At 54.4% G+C, this 25,083-nt stretch overlaps 2 protein-coding genes across 5 annotated transcripts in view; both read left to right on the top strand.

The window, feature by feature from the left end:
* The window catches only part of PER2 (period circadian regulator 2), a 46,805-nt gene extending 30,201 nt beyond the window's left edge, over window positions 1-16,604 (top strand). For all 3 annotated transcript variants that reach the window (XM_021665069.2, XM_012473482.3, XM_012473480.3), the window contains 9 exons: window positions 1,000-1,147; window positions 1,244-1,368; window positions 3,005-3,169; window positions 4,480-4,734; window positions 6,688-7,463; window positions 8,912-9,074; window positions 9,938-10,130; window positions 11,456-11,606; window positions 14,123-16,604. In XM_021665069.2, the coding sequence (XP_021520744.2) occupies window positions 1,000-1,147; window positions 1,244-1,368; window positions 3,005-3,169; window positions 4,480-4,734; window positions 6,688-7,463; window positions 8,912-9,074; window positions 9,938-10,130; window positions 11,456-11,606; window positions 14,123-14,272 (2,126 nt within the window). In that variant the 3' untranslated portion in view covers window positions 14,273-16,604. The remainder of the gene's footprint in view (window positions 1-999; window positions 1,148-1,243; window positions 1,369-3,004; window positions 3,170-4,479; window positions 4,735-6,687; window positions 7,464-8,911; window positions 9,075-9,937; window positions 10,131-11,455; window positions 11,607-14,122) is intronic.
* A 4,091-nt stretch (window positions 16,605-20,695) lies between these two features.
* On the top strand, window positions 20,696-22,326 carry HES6 (hes family bHLH transcription factor 6). Of its 2 annotated transcripts, none has more exons than XM_021665071.2 (4): window positions 20,696-20,776; window positions 20,855-20,941; window positions 21,034-21,115; window positions 21,352-22,326. In XM_021665071.2, the coding sequence occupies exons 1-4, from the start codon at window positions 20,696-20,698 to the stop codon at window positions 21,774-21,776; spliced, it is 675 nt and encodes a 224-aa protein (XP_021520746.1). In that variant the 3' UTR covers window positions 21,777-22,326. The 2 variants fall into 2 exon arrangements, with proteins under 2 accessions (XP_021520746.1, XP_021520747.1); XM_021665072.2 differs by having other exon boundaries at window positions 21,034-21,075; window positions 21,352-21,548.
* The last annotated feature ends 2,757 nt before the right edge of the window (window positions 22,327-25,083 follow it).

The following is a 25,083-nucleotide window of genomic DNA, read 5'->3' as shown; positions in this document are numbered from 1 at the left end:
CGCTCGTTCTTGCTGTAGAGTGGCTGTATGGCCGTGTGCGTATACTTGCATACCCTTCACACACTCACACACACACACCTGCTGATGGACTGCCCAGCATCCACACACACAAACCTGTCTCAAGTGGAGAGTATCACCCAGCGGCCGTCAGCCCGCTCCCACCCCGGCAGCCCTTGCCTTTGCCTCACCACATGCCGCACTTCCCAGGCGGCTTCACACTGTCACATGTGGGTTCAGGTTCAGGCTGCTTCTCTGCCCCACATGCATTTCTCACGCAGCACGCACACAAACACGTGTGCGCACACATGCATGTGTCCCAGTCCTCCCCCTGGTGGGCCCTTGCTCGTTCCCTGTGCTCAGGCCAAAGCCTCCTGTGGGGAATGTCGGGCCCAGAGCACACTCCAGCCAGACACTGCTAGGACTTCTGGCCTTTGGGACGTGTTGGTGGACATGCTGCATGCTGGACTCTGTGCTGGGTGTCGGGGACACACCGATGAGGTGGACACAGCTCTTTGCTCGAGGGCCCCTAGGGACAGGCATGTGATGTATGTCATGGGGGCAAAAGTCGACTCCACAGCACAGTGCAGGAAGCAGTAGCCATCATAATCATTACTAGCAGGGATCACATTGAAAACACTGGCCTGGCCCAGGAGGGACATAAAGTACATGGGCTTTCATTGGCCCTGGAAGTTTAAGAGTTCAAGTGAGAACTGGTGTCTCCCACTGCTGAGTCCCTGACCCCTGGGGATGGCCTAGACCCCAGAGATAATCAGGCACTAGGCTGGGCAGCAGCTCCCTCCCAGGCCTCCCTGTGGATGGCACTGTGGTGCTCATGCCCACAGGGCTGCCAGATGCCAGGCTGTCCCTGGGCTTCCATACCCTTGAAGCAGATTCTGAGTCCCCAACGCTGTCTTCAGGTAGAATGAAAATGCTTTCTAAATACACAGTGTTTTCTTTGGGAGAAAAATTAATGAAAGAGCAATTTTGCCATTTCTTCAGAAATGCAAACTAGTCCCCCAGCTGAAATGAAAGCTGTCCCTGCCGTGGAAAAAGACAGCCTGGGGGCCAGCTTCCCGGAGGAGTTGGCCTGCAAGGAACAGCCCACCTGCTCCTACCAGCAGATCAGCTGCTTGGACAGCGTCATCAGGTACACCAGCATTTCCGGCCGAGTGTCCACCATCTCGTGCACCTTCCTGCTTCTCGTGTTGTGTGGCATCACCCGTGGTTCATGCCCTTCACACAGGTACTTGGAGAGCTGCAGTGAGGCTTCCACCCTGAAGAGGAAGTGTGAGTTCCCAGCAAACGTCCCAACACTAAGGTCCAGTGATAAGCGCAAGGCCACAGTCAGCCCTGGGCTGCATGCTGCAGGTATCTGATCTGTGTAGAGCCATTTATATGGGTAATAGTATAAATCCCCTGGAGTGGAATCAGGCGTTCTCATGGCTTCCATGGACACAGTGTAAGCGTTCAGGCTATTTTTCAAATGATGAAAGCAGTTTAAAAGTCAGCACCCTTCTTAGAAGAGCTAGAGGTAAAGATGATTCTGTCAGAGCCTTGGCTTTGAGAACAGGAAGCCAGCGGGGCTGCTGGAGGCCTGAGAATGTCCCCTGACCCCCTCGTGTAGCCACACTGTTGTCAGTCTAGGGCAGGCCTTCTTTCTAGTGCATCTCGGAAGGGCCCTTGTCCCTGAATGTTAACATGCCCCATAAATCACATTAAATCACAGGCTGCTTAAATGCTGTAAGTGTTGCTGATGGTCACCACCAGGATTAGAAACAGGGTACCCTGGCCAAGCACGATGGCTCATGCCTATAATCCCAACACTTTGGGAGGCCAAGGTGGGTGGATCACTTGAGGTCAGGAGTTTGAGACCAGCCTGGCCAACACGGCGAAACCCCATCTCTACTAAAACTACAAAATTAGCCGGGCATCGTGACACATGCCTGCAATCCCAGCTACTTGGGAGGCTGAGGCAGGAGAATTGCTTGAACAGGTGGAGGTTGCAGTGAGCCAAGATTGCACCACTACACTCCAGCCTAGGTGACAGAGGGAGACTCCATATCAAAAGAGAGAGAGAGAGAGAAAAGAGAGAAAGAGAAACAGGGTATCTCAGATTATGGTTGGTTCCTGACTGTTGGAAAAGCCCCTCCCCACAAGCCTGCAGAAGGGCTCCCTGGCCGCAGGCAAGAGCCCCTCACCCATGTTCCTGCAGCTGCCAAGCTGCTGCGCCTCCCTGCAGAGGACTTGGGATTTAAGTGTGTGCTGCTCCCATTTCAGAACTGTCTCTTCTCCACTGTTTTCCTATGAGTAAACACTGGGGACAAACCATCCCATGCCCGGGCCAGAGCAGGAGGGGATGTGTGCACCCCGGCACGGGAGCTGTGCGGGCCGTCGGGTGCACAGTGCATTGTAATGGCATCACCCCACGCCCGGGCCAGAGCAGGATGGGATGTGTGCACCCCGGCACGGGAGCTGTACTGGCCATTGGGTGCACAGTGCATTGTAATGGCATCACCCCACGCCCGGGCCAGAGCAGGATGGGATGTGTGCACCCCGGCACGGGAGCTGTACGGGCCGTCGGGTGCACAGTGCATTGTAATGGCATCACCCCACGCCCGGGCCAGAGCAGGAGGGGATGTGTGCACCCTGGCACGGGAGCTGTGCTGGCCATTGGGTGCACAGTGCATTGTAATGGCATCATCCCATGCCCAGGCCAGAGCAGGAGGGGATGTGTGCACCCTGGCACGGGAGCTGTACTGGCCATTGGGTGCACAGTGCATTGTAATGGCATCACCCCACGCCCGGGCCAGAGCAGGAGGGGATGTGTGCACCCTGGCACGGGAGCTGTGCTGGCCATTGGGTGCACAGTGCATTGTAATGGCATCATCCCATGCCCGGGCCAGAGCAGGATGGGATGTGTGCACCCCGGCACGGGAGCTGTGCGGGCCGTCAGGTGCACAGTGCATTGTAATGGCGCTCGTGTTTGCTCCCCTTTCTCATGAAGAGGCAGAGCTGCCCTCCAGCGTGAACAGCCGCACAGGAGTTGGCACGCACCTGACCTCGCTGGCACTGCCAAGCAAGGCGGAGAGTGTGGCGTCGCTCACCAGCCAGTGCAGCTACAGCAGCACCATTGTCCACGTGGGAGACAAGAAGCCACAGCCGGAGCTAGGTACGACCACGGGCTCTTGGATTAGCGAACGGTCTCATTTTAAACATGAAAACAAGAAGTTTGCCATCTTATATTTTTCTTTCTCTTAAGTGCAGAAGAACCCCAACATAGCCCAGTAAGGGCTGTTTCGGGAAAGCCAGTTGTGTGAAGTGCAGAGTGGGGTGCGGCCAGCCAGGGCCCAGGCAGTAGCCTGTCTGGGTCCGTGCTGTCCTGTGGCGCCCCTGATGGCAGTTGTCTGCTCTGGCATCAACACAGGAGGGTCGATTGTGGTGCAACATCTTTTTTTTTTTTTTTTTTTTTTTGAGACAGACTTTCGCTCTTGTTACCCAGGCTGGAGTGCAATGGTGCAATCTCGGCTCACCGCAACCTCCGCCTCCTGGGTTCAGGCAATTCTCTTGCCTCAGCCTCCTGAGTAGCTGGGATTACAGGCACGCGCCACCATGCCCGGCTAATTTTTTGTCTTTTTAGTAGAGACGGGGTTTCACCATGTTGACCAGGATGGTCTCGATCTCTTGACCTTGTGATCCACCTGCCTCAGCCTCCCAAAGTGCTGGGATTACAGGCGTGAGTGTGGTGCAACATCTTAACCCTTTTATTTGGTGCCGAGAGAGCCCTGGGAGCGAGGCCCCAGCTGCCTCTTCCCTGGGTGGGGCTGGGGGTCTTTCCTCTGCCCAGCAGAAGGTGAGACCGTTAGCCTTCCCTGTGTGTGGACAGGAGCCAGCACACAGGTGGTAAATAGACTTACAATGAGCGCATTTGTGACTGAGTGTTCTTGTTCTTTAGAATATTGTGATGGAAATGAATCCTGAATTTGTTCTTTACTAAGAGGGAGAAGATGAGGAAAACGTCCACGTCCAAGACTCAGTCCCCAAGACCTCCCTTTCAGGATGCTCAGTGGGCCCTGCCTGTCCCTGTCCTGTCTGCCCCATGGGCCCACAGGGTCCCAACTGTCACCATGCCTGGTCCCAAACCAGAAAGACTCAGAACACTGTTGTGTTCTGAAAGCTAAGCACAGCCCAGGAATATCTTTAACAGCAGAGTTGAAGCCCAAGGGCCCCTCATTTCAGTGTGTTCAGTCCCAGGTTCCCCATCCACCCGGCTGTCAGGGCTGTCCTGCCCTGCCCTACTTCTTGCCTTTTGCTGTGAACTTTCTCAGAAAGCTAAATGAAAACATTGTGAGTTTCATCCTCATGCCACAGGCATCATGAAGTCACTTTATATGTGAGTGATTTCTCTTGTCCATGAATACTATGTGGCCTTCAAATACAAGGGGCCTGTGTGGAGCAGAGCCCTGGGTTCTTGTGTTACAGAGATGGTGGAAGATGCTGCGAGTGGGCCAGAGTCCCTGGACCGCCTGGCGGGCCCCGCCCTGGCGTGTGGTCTCAGCCAGGAGAAGGAGCCCTTCAAGAAGCTAGGGCTCACCAAGGAGGTGCTCGCTGCACACACACAGAAGGAGGAGCAGAGCTTCCTGCAGAAGTTCAAAGAAACAAGAAAACTCAGCATTTTCCAGTCTCACTGCCATTACTACTTACAAGAAAGATCCAAGGGGCAGCCCAGTGAACGAAGTGAGTGACACCTGAATTAAAAGTAGGTTTTAAAAACTGTATTCCTGTTGGTACTGAGTCCAGCGCTGGTTTCAAAATGTATAATATGTCCAGTTTCAGAAGCATTAACATGGAAGACAGCTGTTGGGACTTCCTGGCAATGCCATCTGTTTCTGTAGAACTTCCCACCAGTGGGGGGTGGGGGTGCTCTCAGGATGCCAGCTCTCATTCCCTGGGGAATAGTCCCGGACTAGCCCCTGGGGAGGGTGGTGCTGCCGTGTCCATGTTTCTTGCCTAACTGTGTGGCCGGGGGCCCCTCCCAGATGGAAGCCCCAGAGAATCAGCTAATTCAACCTCAAAATAATGGGCATCTGGTGGATGGGCACATGAGGAAGGAGGGGTTTACCATGCATGGCGCCCTTCTCCCCAGGAGGTGCACCCTCCTGGTTGAGCCAGCCTCAGGGCTGGGCTTCAGACTCCAAAGTTGGGAAGAGTCCATGGTCATGGTGTGGGAGCCGCTCTTTAGGCCAGGTATCACTTGGGCGGTTGAAGGTCAAGGGATACAGTAAAATAGATGAGCTTCTTCACCCCCTTTCCTGGTTCAGGAGTCTGGCTCCTGATCTCCCATATCCCCAGACAGGGCCTACATTTGTTAGAGACGCCACCTCTTCCTCTCCCTCCGGGACACTGGCACAGGGATCAGAGCCAGTGAGCCCAGGAAACCAGAGACCACTCACCGCAAGGACCCAGCTCTCCCGGGTCTCTGGGCAGACACACCAAAGGAAATGTGTAAGAAATTAAAGAAGCCTACAGCTTCCTTAAGGATGATGTCTTCTCCACTCTTTCCTTTCTCTCCTTCTTCCCCAGACTCAAGAGTTACTACCAGCCCATAGAGAACCTCTGTAGAAATTAGAAAATGTGCCCTCGATGGCTCTGAGCAGACCCACCCCATGGGACCAGCCTAGTGCAGAAGTCGAGCTCTTGCTTGCCCCCTAGACAACTGTGTAGCCTTGCACAGTGCACAGACTACACAGCTGTCTAGGGTAGCCCTGCCAGACCCAGATATGATATCCCAGGAACCCAGTGATTTAGCCACTAGTCTCACCAGGGAACAGATTTCTTCTGGGAAGAACACCAGATAGAGAGGCTGAATTGCAAAAGTTCCATTTACGTAGCAGTTTGCCTTGGACTGGCCATTTGTCTTCAGCACGTCACAAAAGCATGGGACCCCCTTGGCACAGCTGACAGACGTCCCCACACACCTGCTGCAAGAGCCCAAGTCACTGCATGATGTGAGAGGAAAACCAGAGTTCACTGGACTCCTTCCCACTCCCCAGGGAGGCCATGGGGACATACCCAGAGTCCCTCCTTTACCGGTTGAGTCCCTCTATCCTCCTGAAGAAAACCTTACTCAACAGCACTTGTCATTGAAGAGGAAGAATTTGGTCCAAGGGCAGATGTTCCCCTCTGATCTTGCTCAGGCCGTTTGACGAGTGAAAGGAAAAATCCCTCTTTAGGAACAGTAGTGATAGTGCTTATAAAATTGAAAAATAAAGAGTTAAAGGAGCTCAGTGGTTCTCCCTTTCAGATCTCACAAACCAATTTTTCCCCCACATACTGGGGAACGGCAGAGACATGACAGCTTTTTAATGTATTTACTTAACAAATAGAACTTTCTAATACCACTTATTATATTAGTATTCCATAAAAGAAAGGACATTTAATACCAGAAGAGAATAAGGAATGTGATCTCGCAGTTAAGAGTTTGTCCTTTAAATTGATTCCATTTAGTTTTATGGGAAAGCCTAATGTCTTGCCCTGATTTTTCTCACTTCACGGAGGATCGGGGAAATCTGCAAGGTGGACCAGGCGGGCCCTGGGCGAGCATTTGGAAACCCACGACTGTTGAATGAAGAAGTGTCCTCAAATTTGAAGTTAAAATTTTAACTCCAAGTATTTATTTTTCTGCGTTAGCTACCCCTGGACTAAGAAATGCTTCCGGAATAGATTCACCTTGGAAAAAAGCAGGAAAGAACAGAAAACTGAAGTCCAAGCGGATCAAACCCCGAGACTCTTCTGAGAGCACCGGATCTGGGGGGCCTGTGCCTGCACGGCCCCCGCTTGTGGGCTTGAACACCACAGCCTGGTCACCCTCGGACACGTCCCAGTCCAGCTGCCCGGCCATGCCCTTTCCCACCCCAGTGCCAGCTTATTCCCTGCCCGTGTTTCCAGCACCAGGGACTGTGGCAGCACACCCTGTGCCTCCCCATGCCAGCTTCCCAGTGTCTGCTGTGCCCATGGACCTCCAGCACCAGCTTGCAGTCCAGCCCCCACCCTTCCCTGCCCCCTTAGCTCCTGTCATGGCATTCATGTTACCCAGTTATTCCTTCCCCTCGGGAACCCCAAACCTCCCCCAGGCCTTCTTCCCCAGCCAGCCTCACTTTCCAAGTCACCCCACACTCACATCTGAGATGGCCCCTGCCTCACAGCCCGAGTTCCCCAGCCGGACTTCCATTCCCAGACAGCCATGCGCTTGTCCAGCCACCCGGGCCACCCCACCATTGGCCGTGGGTAGGGCCTCTCCGCCGCTCTTCCAGTCCCGCAGCAGCTCGCCTCTGCAGCTCAACCTGCTGCAGCTGGAGGAAGCCCCTGAGGGCGGCACTGGGGCTGTGGGGACCACCGGGGCCACAGAGACAGCAGCTGTGGGGCCGGACTGCAAACCTGACCAGCAGCCGAAGGCACCTCTGACCGTAAGGATTTTCTGATGCTCTTTCCCCAAAGCAGGCAGCAGATGGCACACCCAGTAGGCTGGCGGCACATCCTCAGCTCAGACATGGGGGTTACACGATTGAGGTTTCCGCCGAGCCCTGTAGGTTTTGCCGTGAATGTATGTGCCAGAAATTCATGCTTCCTAGTTAATCCTATCAGAGTGGATTATTTGAAGCCTTTGATTGTCTTGGAATCTGAATGAAGGAGGAGAGACTGTGGTCAATACAGAGTACAGATAGAAGCATGTGACAGTGTTTATGGGCTTCAATTTTTTTTTTTTTTGAGACACACTTTTGCTCTTGTTGCCCAGGCTGGAGTGCAATAGTGTGATCTCAGATCACCACAACCTCCGCCTCCCGGGTTCAAGCAATTTTCCTGTCTCAGACTCCAGAGTAGCTGGGATTACAGGCATGCACCACCATGCCCAGCTAATTTTTTTGTATTTTTAGTAGAGACAGGGTTTTTCCATATTGGTCAGGCTGGTCTTGAATTCCCGACCTCAGGTGATCCGCCCACCTCAGCCTCCCAAAGTGCTAGGATTACAGGCGTGAGCCGCCACGCCCGGCTTCAGATTTTTAAATGATGCTTCAAAGATAAAGCACAATCAGGTTAAATACCAGAACTAGGCTCCTCAGGGTGTGGTGCCAGAGCCTGGCTCACATGGCCTCAGTGAAGGAGGAGGAGAGGGACACAGCCCTAAAACCAGTGTGACCTCAGCTTCCATCCTCCACAGGCTTAGGGACACTGTGTGGGATTCTTAACCAGTTAATGAAATGGTAGTCATAGTTGCAGTTAAACACTTGTGTTTCCGAATGAGCTTAGGTGTGTGGGAACATCAGCAGCAGTGCAGTCTGTAGGCCTCAGGCGAATCCCTGACTTGGCCGGAGGACGGAGGGCTCCCCGGGTGAGGAAGTGCAAGCATGTAGATCTGCTGAGCTTCTCCCAGTCTGCCTGCCACCTCCGGGCTTCTGCTTCTGGAGTCCTGGGCCTACAGTCTGGGTTTCCAAGGCTAGGAGAGTCAGGGATGCTCCCCAGGTCAGGCCCCTCCCTCACTCCCAAGGCAGCCCCAACTCGGGGTGCTATGGAAGACGTCTTCCCCATCCATGTCTGCTGCATGAGAGGAGGGGGGGCTCTGGCCAAGGAGCAGCCTGAGGCTTTCCCCCGGGAAGCGGGTATTATAGTCTTTGGTGTGACTCTCCCAAATAAAGTGTAACTAGACAGCATCCAGAGAGCACCAGTGGAATTTGCACCATAGGCCTGGCGGTGACACGTGGTCTGCTCATTAGGCCCTCCCTGACCGTGAACCTCACAGCGGCTCCACAGCTCCCCTCCGCCCTCACCCTACTCATGCCCCTCCACCCCACTGCGCTGCATGTGCTGCGTCCTGACTGAACCCCTGAACAGCAGTGTCTGCTTCCTGTCCTTAAAGCGTGACGAACCCTCAGACGCCCAGAACAGTGACGCCCTTTCCACGTCAAGCGGACTTCTAAACCTCCTGCTGAATGAGGACCTCTGCTCAGCCTCGGGCTCTGCTGCTTCAGAGTCGCTGGGCTCGGGCTCGCTGGGCTGCGACGTCTCCCCGAGTGGGGCAGGTATGTTGGCCCCGGTCGGGTGTTAGACGCTTGGGAGATTCCCACAGGATGCACCGTTCCAGAATCGCAGGCCGGCCTTTGTGCTGAGGACGGGGACCACCGGCACTCCCCACGCAGCTCCCAGAGCCCACGTGGACACCCACACAGACACACTCTCCCTGCTCAGCGTGGCTGGCCCTAGCCAGTCACATCCGCGTCCTCCCTGTTTGCTTCCGCTTTCGGAGCCTGCAGGCCTCACACCCTAGCGTCTTGTTGGACCATCCCTCTGACTCCCCAGATAGTGGTAGTGGTTTGCCTTCCTGAGTTAGTTCCACTCGTGTGAACTTAGGTGTGGGCCACCTACAATCCTCTACCCACTGGGATCTTTCAGATGTGATCTGGAATCTCAGTCACTAGAAATGCACACACTCTCCATAAAACTTAAGCTCCCCTATTTCTCTGGAGTGAGCTTTCAGCTCGCCTCCCTTCGCAGGCCTCCTGCCCAGGTGAGGCTGGCTAAGGCGTGCTCCAGGCCAGCTGGCTCCCCTTGTGGGAAACTGCAGTGCTCTGCGGCTGCGTGAGTGGAGATGGTGAGAGCTTGGGAGAGAAGGCCAAGGCTTCTAGCCCAGGCTCCACCTGAGCTGCTCGGGGCCTCCCAGGAAAGAATCTGCACGGTGCTGGCAGAAATCCTGTTTCCTAATTACCCAGAGCATTCAAGAAGTGGGAAGAGGAGGGGAAAATGCACCAGCACAGACACCAGTACCTAAGTTTAGGCAGGAAAAGGCTCGGCTGTCTAAAATCATCATGGCTTTAAGGAAGCACATTGTGCAAGGTTGAGTTTCATATGTCAAGGTTTTGACCCACCACATTTTTTGTTTTTAAAGGCAGTAGTGACACAAGTCGTACTAGCAAATATTTTGGAAGCATTGACTCTTCAGAGAATAATCACAAAGCAGAAATGAACGCTGGTGTGGAAGAAAGTGAGCGTCTCATTAAGTGCGTCCTTCAGGACCCCGTCTGGCTGCTGATGGCAGATGCGGACAGCAGTGTCATGATGACGTATCAGCTGCCTTCCCGGTAACCACCCAGCGTTTTCCTAGGCACCTGGGGAGGGATGGGGTTCAGGAGTTCCCAGAAACAACAAAGTCAAGGTCATCCAGGTGGGGCAGGGCGCCCCTCTGAAAGCCTTAGATTGAGTGGAGTGCAGCAGAGAGGCCGGCTTCCCTCTGGACAACCCTGCCAGGCCAGCACAGGATGGCCCTGCACTGTGGCCAGGGTAAGCCAGGGCTGTGTAGATTCACACGCTACAGCCTTCGAGGAAGATGGGCTCCCTCACAGTGCCACACTCAACTTTTACAAAGCACTGGTGCCAGTATCTCTTGCTTTGTTGCCCAGTAACCCTGTGAGGTAAATGGGGTGTGTCTGTCTGTCTGACTTAGAGTTGAAGGAACCAAGTGTCATGGTAGGTGACCAGCCCAAGGAGCTAGCTGCTCTGCAGTGACCTGGGGGCCTGTGCCCAGGCTCTGCGTCCACATCAGGCTGCCATAGGGAACCGCATGTAGTCTCTGCCCCTGGGGAGCACCCGCTTGGCAAGGGAAGGTGGGAGGAAAGAAAGGAAGGAGAAATGAACCTGTGTGAGTTCGTTTCCTCACGCCTGTAAAGAAACACCTGAGACTGGGTAATTTATACAGGAAAGAGGTTTAGTTAACTCACAGTTCTGCAGGGAGCCTCAGGAAACTTACAGTCATGGTGTAAAAGGGGAGAAGCAAGTGCCTTCTTCACAAGGTGGCAGGAAAAGAGCACAAGTGAAGGAGGAACTGCCAAATACTTATCAACCCATCAGATCGAATTAGAACTCAGTCACTATCACAGGACAGCGTGGGGGAACTGCCCCCATGATCCAGTCACCCTCACCACGTCCCTCCCTCAACACGTGGGTATTACAATTTGAGATGAGATTTGAGTGGGGACAGAGCCAAGCCATATCAAACCCCTAAGGCGTCTGGTAGCTGGTGGAGATGGGGGCTCCATCTCCAGGGCAGCCACAGTCCAGCTCTGCACTGGCCAGTGGCAAGGGAAGGCCATCCTGCTGGCAAGACTCCCAGATGAACCACCTGTGTGGAACCGAGCCCAAGGGGACAAGGTTACACCTGCAGACGCCCAGCTCCCAGGTCTGTTGTAAAATACGGTAAAGTGGAATCTTGACAGGATCCTCATTTTCATAGAAAAACTACAGATTCTTTACTAGGGAGATTACGTTACCTTAAACGGTAATTTGTTTAAAGAAAAGGAAATTCGCGTTAAACAAAATCATTTAAAACTACATTATTTACATTGAAAGAATAAAAACAAAAACCCTCAAGATATTTGAAAGCTTGTCTATTTCTAAATATTTTGTGAAGAAATTCAGAAGCGGTTTTGAAGGAGGACAGAGAAAAGCTGAAGCTCTTGCAGAAACTCCAGCCCAGGTTCACGGAGAGTCAGAAGCAGGAGCTGCGTGAGGTCCACACGTGGATGCAGACGGGCGGCCTACCCGCAGCCATCGATGTGGCGGTGAGCTCAGGGACTTGATTTCTGATGCGGCCCGAAAAGGCTCTGTGATGGGGATTCTCTGTGCTATCTTTGCAACTTCTCTTTCAATTTAAAACTTCTAAAGTGAAAGGTTTATTTTTTTAAAGCCACAACAACACTATGTCTGCTTCAAAGAACTTTCTTCGGCCGGACGCGGTGGCTCACGCCTGTAATCCCAGCACTTTGGGAGGCCGAGGCGGGTGGATCACGAGGTCAAGAGATCGAGACCATCCTGGTCAACATGGTGAAACCCCGTCTCTATTTAAAAATACAAAAAATTAGCTGGGCATGGTGGTGCGTGCCTGTAATCCCAGCTACTCAGGAGGCTGAGGCAGGAAAATTGCCTGAACCCAGGAGGCGGAGGTTGTGGTGAGCCGAGATCGCGCCATTGCACTCCAGCCTGGGTAACAAGAGCGAAACTCCGTCTCAAAAAAAAAAAAAAAGAACTTTCTTCCAGTGACTTTTCAACATTGTTTCCAAAAAGGTTGAAAAATCCCAGTCACTTGCTGAAATCTGTTTTTTCTTTCAATTCTGTTTTCTATTTTACAAAAAAACCTCTCCTGTCACAAACCATCAGTGTCCATGGAGACCATTAAATAACGGTGGAAAAACCAGGTTCCTGTTGGCATGCTCTCCAGGTACATGGCCTTCCAGCAGCTCCATGGGCACACCAGCCCCTCTCTCCTGCTCTGCTGACCTGCTCCCCCATACACCATGGTAGCTGCTCTTATCACGGTGTCAGGGTCTCCAGCAGCTGAACCCAGTGCTACTTCTCAGTCCTCGTCCCAGGGACCATTGGCGGCAGTGAGTGGCTCTCTCCAGGGAGCTCTTTCTGCCCTTGGCGTCCAGGGCCCGTGCTCCAGGATGTCCCTCTGGCCTCTCAGCCTCCCCACAGGCTCCTCCTCACCTCCTCACCCTCGGCTCGGTGTCTACACCTCTTTTCTCCCCTGCGCTCCGCAAGCCCTGGAGGCGTCCTGGCTCTACTCCTCTCAGGCCCCAGCCAGTGGGTGGGCAGATTGTCTGCGCTCAACCTTGAAGGTGGATAGGAGCCCGTCTTCTCACCTCCAACATCACCACACAGGTCCAAGCCATGAGGATGCTTCCATGGCATGAGCCCTGGATGTCACAGTGGCCTCCCAGCTGCACTCACTGCTCCCCTGTCACATCCTGGCACCCACACTTCAGATCCCTGTCAGCGCTGCCCCACCTCAATCAGAATAAATGGTGCAAAGCCATACACATCTACCTCATCGCCCTTTCTCCTCTCCTTCCCTCCTTTCCAGCTACACTGGCCCCCTGGCTATTTGCTGGACTGCCCTGGCAGGCTCCTGCCACAGGGTCTTCACATGTGCCCAGCCCTCTACTCGGAATCCTCTTTCCTCAAATAGACCCGTGGCCCACCCTGGCTGCCTCGGGGTCTGTTTTCCACCTGCCACTGCATTAGTAATCTATTGCTGCATGGCAGATGGCCCCAACACTTAATAACTTCAACAATAGACATGTATTATCTATGCGGTCTGTTTGGGTCAGGCATTTGAGAGCAGCTTAGCTGGGTAGTTCTGGCTCAGGGTCATTCCTGACGTTGGCAAGATACTAGCAGGGACTTCTGTCACCTAATGGCTGGAGGATCGGCTTCCAGGAACCTCACTCGCAGGCCTCTCACGTGCTCCTGGCTCTTGGCAGAGGCCTCAGTTCCTTGCTGTGGGGACTTCTCTGTAGGGCTGCCTGGATGTCCTCACAGTGTGGCAGGTAACTTCCCCAGAAAGAACAAGAGGAAGCCAAGGTGCCTATTACGACCTAGAATCAGAAGTCAGGTACTCTGTTTTTGTTTTTTTTTTTGAGATGGAGTCAGCTCTGTCGCCAGGCTGGAGTGCAGTGGCGCAGTCTCGGCTCACTGCAACCTCCACCTCCTGGGTTCAAGCGATTCTTCCACCTCAACCTCCCAAGTAGCTGGGACCGTAGGCACGCGCCACCACACCTGGCTAATTTTTTTGTATTTTTAGTAGAGACGGGGTTTCACCATGGCCAGGATGGTCTCAATCTCTTGACCTCGTGATCCGCCCTCCTTGGCCTCCCAAAGTGCTGGGATTGCAGGTGTGAGCCACCACGCCCGGCCCAGGTACTCTTTGTTAGAGGCAAATGCCTAAGTCCAGCCAAGGTTGAAGGAGAAAGGAATTAGGCCCCGCCTTTTGAAGGGGGAGTGGCAGAGTATGTGGCCATGTCTCAAAACCATTGCATCACCTTCTCTGTGGCCTATTGTGAATATCCAGTTGACAATCACAGATGTCCTCCATATACCCTATGCTTCTGCAGCCCTTCTTAGTTGCTGTCCCTCTCCTCTACTACAGTGCCAGCTCCCAGGCCAGTTTTGCCTTTGCTGCTGGCCACCTCCCAGGTGATACTTGGTCACCTGCATCTTACTCAGTTTGAATGACCGTTTTGCAATGACTCAGAGTTCAAGTGTATTACTGATTTCACTCTTTTTTTTTCCTTTTAAGGAATGTGTTTACTGTGAAAACAAGGAAAAGGATAATATTTGCATACCATATGAGGAAGATATTCCTTCTCTGGGACTCAGCGAAGTGTCAGACACCAAAGAAGACGAAAATGGATCGTCTTTGAATCATAAAATCGAAGAGCAGACATAACCCCCGCCCACCTTCAGGCCAGCAGCCAGCCAGCTACATGAGATGGTGCTTGTAAGAGGTGAAAGATCTTCATGGCTGTTTCCAACGAAGTGGACACATATTCTCATGTGGCTTTTTTAGTTTTAGGAAAGAAACCGTTTTCTGAAGGGGCGTCTTAAAACTGTGGAGGGTGGGGAGGGTTTGGAAAGAAATGTGTTTTTATATATAAAATATGAATGTGGAGTTTTGTGGGATGGGGAAGAGATTTCAGTTGTGATTTAACTTGAGAAAGACCAAACGCCTCTTAGTGTCAGGGAAGTTGCCTCAGTGCTCTCAGAAGTCCTGTGACTGTGACGAGACCTCTCTGCTGCACCAGCTGGGGACTCCGGCTCCTAGAGCTTTCCAGGGCTGTTTGGATCAGATCAAATTTTGTCCTCTCTTGGGGACCGCTTTTTATCTGAATTATCATTAGTCAAGGCAGATTTTTATTTTACATACCAGTGGAGATAGTAGCCTCTCCTAGCTTTCTTTCAAAACGTTTCACATTAAATATGGTGAAGGCATCGTTCGGCAAACCAACAACTTTGGCTTCTGGTACCCTTGTGGTCAATATTTCAATCCAACGTAGCTTTTGTTTGTAGTGAACAAAGTTGAAACATTTGCCGTGGACTAAAGAAGCCTAGTGGGTTGTGTGGCCAGCTCCATTGGATGAGTGCACGGGCAGACCCTCTGTATATTTCTGCATCGTTCTTGTCTCCTTTCAGACAATGATGGCCAATACGGAGATTTGAATATGTTATCAGTCATCTCTTTATAGTAACTTCCCTCTGCAAACCAGGCTGTGACCAACACATGTGGGACCCAGTCCTGTTTGTCCGCTTCCGTTGGAGCCACCCAGACATCAGCTCCCACCCAGCCAAGGCCACGTCACATCTTCTGGCTGAGAGCAGCCACTGCCACCCTGAGACCCTATAGCTTGCAACTGCGTCTGTATTTTCAGGGGTGCAGTCAACTCACCTCTCCCACTGCACCCTGGGGTGGGTGCCCAGCTCTCATTCTTTTCATGAGCCCGTCCTCTCTTGGAGCAGCTTCAGGCCTCTGCCAGTGTCGCCAGCACTTTTAGGTCATTTGGACACTTGGGGAAAAGCGAGGCCAATCTGCCCTCACTTTTTTTTACAAAACCTCATGTTGTATTGTATATTCCAAAGATGGTTCAGAAAATTTAATATTGGTCCCTGTTGTGAATTCAAAGTTACTACACTGAAGAACAGTTGACTTAAAATTGGACCAAGACTATGAGGCTTAAATGGGACCAAGATTTTCTTTTTTCTTTTTTTTAGACAGAGTTTCACTCTTGTTGCCCAGGCTCAAGTGCAGTGGCACATTCTTAGCTCACTGCAACCTCCGCCTCCTGGGTTCAAGCAATTCTCCTGCCTCAGCCTCCCTAGTAGCTGGGATTACAGGCACCCACCAACATGCCTGGCTAATTTTTTGTATTTTTAGTAGAGATGGGGTTTTGCCATGTGGGGCAGGCTGGTCTCGAACTCCTGACCTCAGGTGACCCACTCGCCTCAGCCTCCCAAAGTGCTGGGATTACAGGCGTGAGCCACTGCGCCTGGCCGGGACCAGGGTTTTCTTTGTTTTTTGATGGAGGTGAAATCTCTTTGTAATCCACTAGGTTTTCTTAGTAAAACCATCTTATGCCTGAATATTAAACCTATTTTTCATAAACACAAGAACACTTTAATTTTTCTTTAATTTACAAAGTAACATCACCTGCCTATGCCTAAGATAAGGTAGCAGTCTGCATTCTTACGGCAATTAGATGTTACAGACTCCTTCTTGCCTCTGAAGTCAGATCATGGGGGATAGGTGTTAATCTAAGGTTACATTTATGTTACCGAAACACAAAACTGCCAAAATCTTACTCTGCTGTTATGAATGTTTACCGTCAGCATTATTTTATTATTTAATATATGCTCATTGATTGTTAACTGTGTAGCTTCAGCGCGTGCCAAGCAGTTGACTTAATAGAATCATCTTGTGAATTTGTTTACATGGTGCCAAGCATCAAGTCACGTTTTCTTTAGTGTGTGTGCTCACACAGGTGTTAAACACTTTTTCTCTATTTTAAACTGAGCCTTCTTTTTAATATATTCCTAAAAAGATATGTAAATAAGCTCTCAGAGTTTGTGTGATGATTTGTTGAGCCTTGCCGGACAAGTGGTTTGTTCGTGTGCAAACCAAACTTTCTTTACCCAGTGCAATAGATTTGTTTGACTGCTTGTGTCTTTTTATGACCTATTTGCCTTTTAGAAAATTGGTAAATAAAGCAAGTATATTTTTATTTTTACTTGTATGTATTTTTCACATAACACAGAGCAAAACCTGAATAGAGATCAAAGATTATAAAAAATTTTTTTACAGAAACGCCAGAAATTCTGCATTAAAGAATTTTACACCCCAAGGCCTCCGTGTGGGCAGCTGCAGTGTGCAGTTTGCTTCTTGCTGCTTCCCTTCCTTTCTGTGTGTGTGTGTGTCAAACGCACCCTCCTTCAGGCTGCAAGAGTGAACTTTGTGTAATGCAGACCTAATCAAGTCATGCCCACGGTCTTTTCACTTTCAAATGGAGGGGCACAGCTGTCTGAGTCAGCCCCCAGAGTGCCCCCAGCTCTGCCCCCAGGCACCTCTCTCTTCCCTGCATCCCTGCCCCAGGTTACCTGGCCTTCCCGGCTGGCTGCCTGTGTTCCGGTCATAGGGCTAAGGCTAAAGGTGGGGAGGTCAGGAGGCTCCACCAGAAAGGTCACATGTCCCCACTGCGAATGATACAGGCAGGGCAGCACAGTCCCCTGACCCCAGCCCTTCTTTCACAGTGATGAATGAAGCCTTGTGAGGCCAGAACTAGAGACCCAAAGAGCTGCTCCCCGCCCCTCACTTTGCAAACCACGACCCTGGGGGCTGGAGCACAGAGCTGAATGGATCCTGAAGCTCCCTGAGCAGGAGGGAGGAGGCTCTCCTCTGCCTGCTTGTCTGGCTGCCTAACTCCAAGTGCTGATGGGATAAAAGGCAAAGCCCTCCTAGCGAGCACTGAGGCCTCTGTAAGCTGCCCTAAATGGGCAGATACGGTTGTTTCACTGAACTTCTGAGTGCTTTTGGGAAACTTAATTTTATCTTTATTTACCATATAACCTCAAGGACACCCCCTGTCTTTTATTTACAAACCAAAAGGAGATTCTGTGAGTCTCCCGGGCAGATTGCCCACGAGGGGCCTGAACGGTCCATAGGCCGCAGCTGCCTTTGTTCCCCCAGGGATTTATGGCCTGCCACCCCCGATGCTAACCAGTACCCCCGCAGCAACCACTGCCCTGCCCAGCCACTGCTGGCCTCTTCCTGGCTCTAGGGGGATCAAAGGGCCCAAATGCTCAGGAAGTCTGCACTCAGGCAAACTTTGAAGGCAGGATTGGCCCAAGGGACAAATGGCAGGAAGTGTTGACTAGGGGAGGCTGCTGTGAAGGAGGGAGGGCGGGCTTGGTGACCCCAAGATAGGCCAGGTTTCTGGGTCAAAAAGGCCGTGCCAGCTGGCTAGTGCACCACTAAAAGAAATTGAAGCCGACTTTGCAAAGGGGACCTTGGGCAACTTCCAGTCCAACCAAGAAAGATTTTGCTGATGTACAGCCTTCTCTACTTAAGCTCTTTTCCTTCAAGGGTCTTTGGTCACACTGAGGCATATCCCAGTGCTTAATATCTCCTTCCTTCGACTCTAGACAGCATTCCTCAGCCCCCACACACTCCACGGTGTCAGACAAGGCTTTTGAGGTCCCTAGTCCTCCCCTTAGCCTCCTCTCTCTCATAACTGCAATCACCTGTGTCCTTTTGTTTTTACAAGGTGACCTTTATACCATGTCCCATAACCATAAACAATCCTTCCTTGCCTTCTGTATAGATTAATTCTAAATGTTAAAACCCTATGAACAGTGTTACATTGTTGTGAATTTGAAAATTGTTGTCTCCTGAGCCAAGTAATGTGATAAGATTACATTTCTTTTCTTGGGCAGCTCTTCGTTTTTCCTAGAGTTCCCAGTTGCCTTTCATTTTTTGCTTGCACCATTTGCCTTTAGCATGTCCTCCTTGCCCCTCAAATACAGTTCCCCATCCAATGAGGTGTTCAGTCAGTTTTTACCCAGAGTCCTCCTTCAGGGCCCTGATCATCCTGTTGCAACATAAATCGCCTACTACAGAGCATTGGCCTTGTTCGTTTGGATAATGAGAGGAATGTACATCAGTTGCAAACTTGGGAGTACAAGACATATCAGTGAGTTTAATTTTCTCTATCACAGTTTCTCAAAGTAGTGGAAATGTCACTGTAGTCACTCAGGGGAGGGGGCTTCTTCCCTAGGGTAACGTCTAAGTGGTGAAGAAGAGTAAAGTCACAGGCCAATTATCCACTTCCTTGGGATCCACCACTCCAGTCCCCTCTTCTCAGCCCCACTACTGGGCAGGTGGGGAGTGCGTGAAGTACAGGGGTAGTTTCACACCCAGGTGAGTGCTGCTGGGCTGGGGGAAATCTCAGGACCCTGCTCACAAAGCAACCAAGAGGCAGATCAGGGACAGTTGGGAGCAGGCAGGAGGGGCTCCCAGGTAATTACAGAGGTGAGTGAGGTAACTTTGGGAACCTTCAAACCTCTCACCAAACTTTGCTGCAGGGGTTCCACTGGTGAGGAACCAGAAGTAAAGGGGCCATATGACGCCTGTCAGACCTCTGCAGGGGCCATGGGGCGGTGGGTGCAGCCTCGTCCTGCAGCTCTGCTCAGCTGCTGCGGTCCTGGATGTTCCCCTCCCACGAGGCCTTTGAGTCCATCCTGCCAGGGACATCCCTCACCTACCCTACCTGCCAGCCTTCCGTGAGGCCAGGCTCTGCTGGGGGTGCAGGGAGGTGGACAGGTATCCTAGATCCGACCATGCCTCTTGTCCAGGGACGCTTACAGCCTGGAGGGGCTCAGAACAGACCCTGACGATCCCAGCCCCGGTGAATAGTGGGGACTGAGGACGACAGGTGCTGTGCGGGGCAGGCTAGTGCCTGGCGGGCCGGGGTCAGAGAAGGCGTCTCCGCGTTCCGGCTCCTCCACGCAGGGTCTGGACTGACGCCGGTGGGACGGGAGCCGGGCTGGGATCCCCAGGGCGCTGCCCGAGGGCGCGGCCCCACCGCCCATTCCCCCGCTACGGCGGACAGGCGGAGCCGGCAGATGGGCTGCCCGCCGTCACGGGGGAGGGGGTCGCGGGCGTCTGGCCGGCACAAGCGCGCCGGCCGCCTGCCCGCGGGACAAAGCGCGCGAGACAAAGGCGCGGCCAACACCTGTCGCTCTTGGCGCGGCCGCCGCTTTTCTCCGCCGAAGCGGCCGCAGCTGCCAACTGTCACGGGCATCAAGTTACTGGGGCCAGACGGCAGCCTCGGCGGGCCTGGCGGGGGTGGGGAGGACGAGGGGACGGGGCGCGAGGAGGACGAGGAGGGGAGGAGGGGAGGAGGGAGGCGGCAGGAGGCAGGGGAAAGGGAGGTTAAAGGGGTCCGCGGGGCCGAAGGGGACTGGGGGAGATGAGGGAGTATGGGGGGACAGGGGTGTGACGGGGAGGAGAGCCCGGTGACGGGGGGAGAGCGGCGCGGGCGGAAGCCCCGCGGACCCCTCCCCACTAGGACTCCACTGCTGGAGGAGGGCGGCGTCGGGGGTCCAGCTCGGCGTCTGGACGAGTCTGGAAGAAACGCAGGGGCGGCCCGCCACCGCTGCCCAATGGACCCTGCCTCCCCCGGGCTCGGCAGCCACCCCATCCGGGACCTGAACAACCCCTCTAGGTCCGGAGACCGCGGACTTGACTGTGGCTCTGCACCCCAGGAACCCAGCTCCTGGGGCCTGTGGCCCGAGCGCTCCGTTCTGGAGGCGCCGTCGGTGAAGGGGGGAAATGAATGAATGAATGTGTGAAGAATGAATGAGTGGACGGAGGGACGGATGGACGGGAGAGCACCTGCTCGCACGCGCGGCAGATCAGTGGTCCTAACGCAGCAGACGGAGAGAAACAAGCGCAGGCAGGCCCGCAGCTCCCCGGGGTCGCCGCCCCGGTGCCGCCCCCTTGGGGGTCTCCGGGAGGCCGAGCTGGGGGCCCCGCCTCGCCCAGCCAGCTGCCCTCCCGCCCGCCAGGGCCGCGGGGCCGGACAAAGCGCGCCGCCCCGATTGGCTGCAGGGCGCCTCGCGGTCGGCGGCCCTGGGCCAGCGCGGCCAATCGGCGCATTGAGATGCAAATGAGATGCTATAAGAGGGGCGGGGCCGCGGCGGGCCGGAAGCCGCGAGGAGCGCGGGCGGCCGGGTTGCCGCTGGGCGGCGGCGGGGCGGTGGAGGGCGCCGGCGCTCCGGTCCCCTCTCTCCCCGTCCCTGCTGCGCCCCCAGCGGAACGGGCATGGCGCCACCCTCGGCGCCTGGCCCGGACCGTGTGGGCCGTGAGGATGAGGACTGGTGGGAGACGCGGGGAGACCGCAAGGTGCGGGCCGGGGCCGTGGGCGAGCGAGAGGGCGTGAGGCCGTGCGGGGCCGGGACTCAGCGCCCCGCTTCTCCGCAGGCCCGGAAGCCCCTGGTGGAGAAGAAGCGGCGCGCGCGGATCAACGAGAGCCTGCAGGAGCTGCGGCTGCTGCTGGCGGGCGCCGAGGTGCGGCGGTCGGGCGGGCGCCCTGGGGCCGCGGGGCGGGCGGGCGGCTCCCGGAGCGCGCGGCCGGCTCACCGCCTTTCCCGCCTGCGCAGGTGCAGGCCAAGCTGGAGAACGCCGAGGTGCTGGAGCTGACGGTGCGGCGGGTCCAGGGCGCGCTGCGGGGCCGGGCGCGCGGTGAGTGGCGGCGGGGCGGGCAGGGGCGCGGGCCGCGGGCGCCTGCCATCCCCGCCGGACGGAGGACTTTCCCTCCCGGCGCCCCTGTCCTGTTGGCGGCGAGGGCTCCCCCTGGAGCAGGGTGCGCCCTCGAGTCTCCTGGGCGAGCCGCGTCCCCGCGGGCCGGGTGGGCTGGGCCACGCAGTCGCCGCTCACCGCGCGGGACGCGGCTCTCTCCCTCCCACCCTCGGGCCCAGAGCGCGAGCAGCTGCAGGCGGAAGCGAGCGAGCGCTTCGCCGCCGGCTACATCCAGTGCATGCACGAGGTGCACACGTTCGTGTCCACGTGCCAGGCCATCGACGCTACCGTCGCTGCCGAGCTCCTGAACCACCTACTCGAGTCCATGCCGCTGCGCGAGGGCAGCAGCTTCCAGGATCTGCTTGGGGACGCCCTGGCAGGGCCAGCTGGAGCCCCTGGGCGGAGTGCCTGGCCTGCGGGAGGGGCTCCAGGATCCCCAGTACCCAGCCCCCCAGGTCCCGGGGACGACCTGTGCTCCGACCTGGAGGAGGCCTCTGAGGCTGAACTGAGTCGGGCACCTGCTGAGGGGCCCGACTTGGTGCCCGCAGCCCTGGGCAGCCTTACTGCAGCCCAAATAGCCCAGAGTGTCTGGAGGCCTTGGTGACCAACGCCAGCCAGAGTCCTGCGGGGGTGGGCCCTGTCCTCCCAGAAGCTCCTCCCTCCTCCCAGACGTTCAGATGTGGTGGGGGAGGGCCCTGGAAGCCCCCTAGGTCCACCCTTTCTCCTCCCATGGATGACTTGCAGGGCAGCCCCTGGTGACCAGCCCAGTCAGGCCCCAACCCCGTTTCTTGAGGAAGAAACTTTTACGGACTCTGCAGCTCTGGGTCGGTGGAGGAAGAGAGCTACAGGCAGGAGGAGGAATCTTGTGGGGCTACCAGCGCTCTCCCAGCTTCCTGCGCCCAGCCTTGTGCGGGTTCTGGGGTCAGAGGTGGCAGGAATGGTGCTGGGCACTAGTGTCCCAGGCAGCCCTGGGCTAAATAAAAGCTTGAACTTGCCATTTCCACCAGGAGACAAGAGGCATGTGCGTCCTGCAGCACTGCTCAGACCTGTGAGGCTCTGTACATCTTGTCTGTAGCACACTTGAGTTTGTGTATTCCACTGCCATGAAATACAATTTTACTAAATAAAGAATTTTGGAGCTAGTTACCCTTGAAGTCTTGCTGAGTGATGTGTCATTAATGTGTCAGATGCGTAAATGCTAAACTAAGCACATTTCCCCTGCATCTGACGCTTGTGAATGTCTTTAAATTCATGCCTGAGGTATCCCCACTATCCCCACTGCAGGTCCGTGGCTCTCTCTGCCAGCGGGCAGTGCTGCTGCCTCCCGATGATCAGGCCCAGCCTGTTCTTGGGCACTGTGTGTCCTGGAGAAGGATTTCCTTTGCATGAGGCTTGTCTCCAGGGTAACTCAATGATGCAGAGATGACCTGGCTCTGCCATTTTCAGGAATAATAAAATGAACACCTAATTGCTACCCATTTGGCTTGAAAGTGCCTTTCAAAGACCTGTTTTAGGACCCACGTGTGTGAGGTAGACATCAGTTTACTTGTGTGAGGTTGTTGCTTATCTTGTCTGAAGAAGGACCTTCCTCCCGGTGCCATTGACCTCAGGGTCAAGGAGACCCACCCAGTTTGTGGCTTGAAATGAAAATGCCAAGGCCTTAGAGGGCTTGAGTCGGGTCAAACTGGGTCCAGGAGGTCAGAATTCTCAGGGATAGAGGGTGACCGGGTGGGCAGTGGGGGTGTGGGAGCCTGCCCCCTCGGGCTGACAAGGCCTGCAGATAGCACCAGGTCTGCTGGCTGCAGCCACTGCCACGGTTAGCCCAGCTCCCTCCTCCTGCTCCAGGGCCCCAGAGCAGCAGCTTCTCACTGTGGGTTGGCAGTCCCCAGGCTGGGGCCGGGGTGTGACAACTTTGGGTGACACTGGGTCTCCTCTCTGGACATGTGCGGTTGCCTCCAGAACACCTTTACAGAAGCCCCCAAGCAGGTCCTGGCCACCAAGTGTGTTTCAAAGTTTGGGGTTCACTCAATCATAGAAGCCACTGGGCTATAACCAGATGCAGCTTAACTTTATCATCTGGAGCTGAGCTTTTGGGGCGGTGGAGGGCCAGCGCTACAAAAGAAGACTTGAGTAATGGAGACATCCTTCCTGGGATTATTTTAATTTCCTCAGACAGACTGATGTAGGAAGTGCCCACAGGGACACGGATGGATAACAGGCCATCCTGAAAGCCTGGTGTCCAGTGTGGCTCCCAATAGCACCCAGAGGCCATGCTAATGAGCTCTCTGCCATTCGGGAGCATCAGCCACGGACTGCTTTGAAGGAACAACTTTCTCCTCTCAAATCCACTCATCACACCCTCCCAAAGGCCCTAGAAGGGGGTCAAGGGGAAGCCTAGGAGACAAGGGGCAAGAGGCTGGCCTGGGATAAAATGTCGCTAGGACCAGGGTCAGAAGCCACTAACCCAGTTGGGCCCTGTACCCCTCCAGCCCTGGGGTCAATTTCACTGTAATTGTCAAGTGCAGCTTCTTGAAATGTCAAAGTCGTCCCACACCAGGACCACTGTTGGCCTCCTGGGGCTGAGAGCCACTCTCGCCTGCGGTGCGGCCTGGGATCACCAGCTTCCCAGTCAGCTAGTTACTTCCCAGCAGCTCCTCTCTGCCAGCCTGCTGGGCTCCCACAGGCCATTCTATGGCCTTGCTTCCCCCTTCCCTGGGGGTTGTCCCCTTCCCACCTGGACCCCTGGCCCACTGTATTAGTTTTCTTCGGCTGCCAAAACCAAGGACCACACACACAGTTATTATCTTGCAGTTCCATGGGTTAGAAGTCTGTCAGGATTCACTGGGCTAAAATCAAGGTGTCGGCAGGCAGAGCTATGTTCCTTCTCCTGACTCCTCCATTCAGGAGCCACCCACGTTCCTTGTAGGATGGCCCCTTCCTCCATCCTCAGAGTTCCTCAGCAGCATTGCACCTCTCTGACCCTTCTTCCGTGGTCACGTCTCCTCCCTTCTACCTTTAAAGATCCTTGTGATGACATCAGCCCATGGAGAATCCAGAATAATCTCCCTGTATGAATGTCTTTAGCTTAATTCTTAATCACATTTGCAAAGTCCCTTTTGCCATGTAAAGTGGCATATTCTCAGGTTCTGGGACTTAGGATGTGGTCATGAAGGACGTGATGTCTCTGTGACACCTGCCTGCGCCTTGGCCCAGCCATTCTGCCTTCCATCGTGAAGCAGTGTGGCGCCCGCTTCCCACACAAGCGCGTGCCACCATCCCTGCTCACCTGCTCAGGGACTCCGCTCTCCACTGCACCATTAGCTTCTCCTCCCTTCTGGATCATTCTCATTAACTTACAAATAGGCTGTAATATTAATACCTTCACTCGGAAAAACCTCCCTGGATCTGACATACTGTTAGCCTCTGCCTCCTTTCTCTGCTCTCGACAATTTCCTTGAAAGCATCATTTACACTAATTGCCTCCACTTCCATATGTCATTCCTCTTCATTCCTTTCCAAGCAAGCTGTTGGCCACCCCTCCACTGAAACTGTACAGTCAAAATCTCCAGTGACGGGCATGCTCCCAACCCAGTGGTCCTGTCTGCATGTCAGTTTCACCTCTCATGGGTTATGACTGTCCATCTGGAGACTCCTCCTCCAACGTCAAGGGCAGCACACCGGCCTTCCTTCTACCTCACCGCCATCCTGAGTCCCCTGTACTCGATGCTCCTCCCTGCCGGACTCTCACTGGACATTTCCTTCCCAAGGCTCTGTCCTCAGCCTTCCCTGCCGCCCCCGCACCCAGTGACTCCATCTGGCCCATTCTGCCAATCCCGTACCCTTGATTCAAAGCCCCTCTCCAGGCGGCTGGCTCCTCTCTATCCTCCTGTCCAGTCAATGACTTCACTTAG

The sequence above is a fragment of the Aotus nancymaae genome, unplaced genomic scaffold (genome assembly GCF_030222135.1).
Source record: "Aotus nancymaae isolate 86718 unplaced genomic scaffold, 86718_ANA_hifiasm-v0.15.2.pri h1tg000031l, whole genome shotgun sequence".
NCBI lineage: Eukaryota > Metazoa > Chordata > Mammalia > Primates > Aotidae > Aotus > Aotus nancymaae.
The sequence above is the reverse complement of the archived record's forward strand: the minus strand, read 5'-3'. Positions and strand labels throughout refer to the sequence as shown.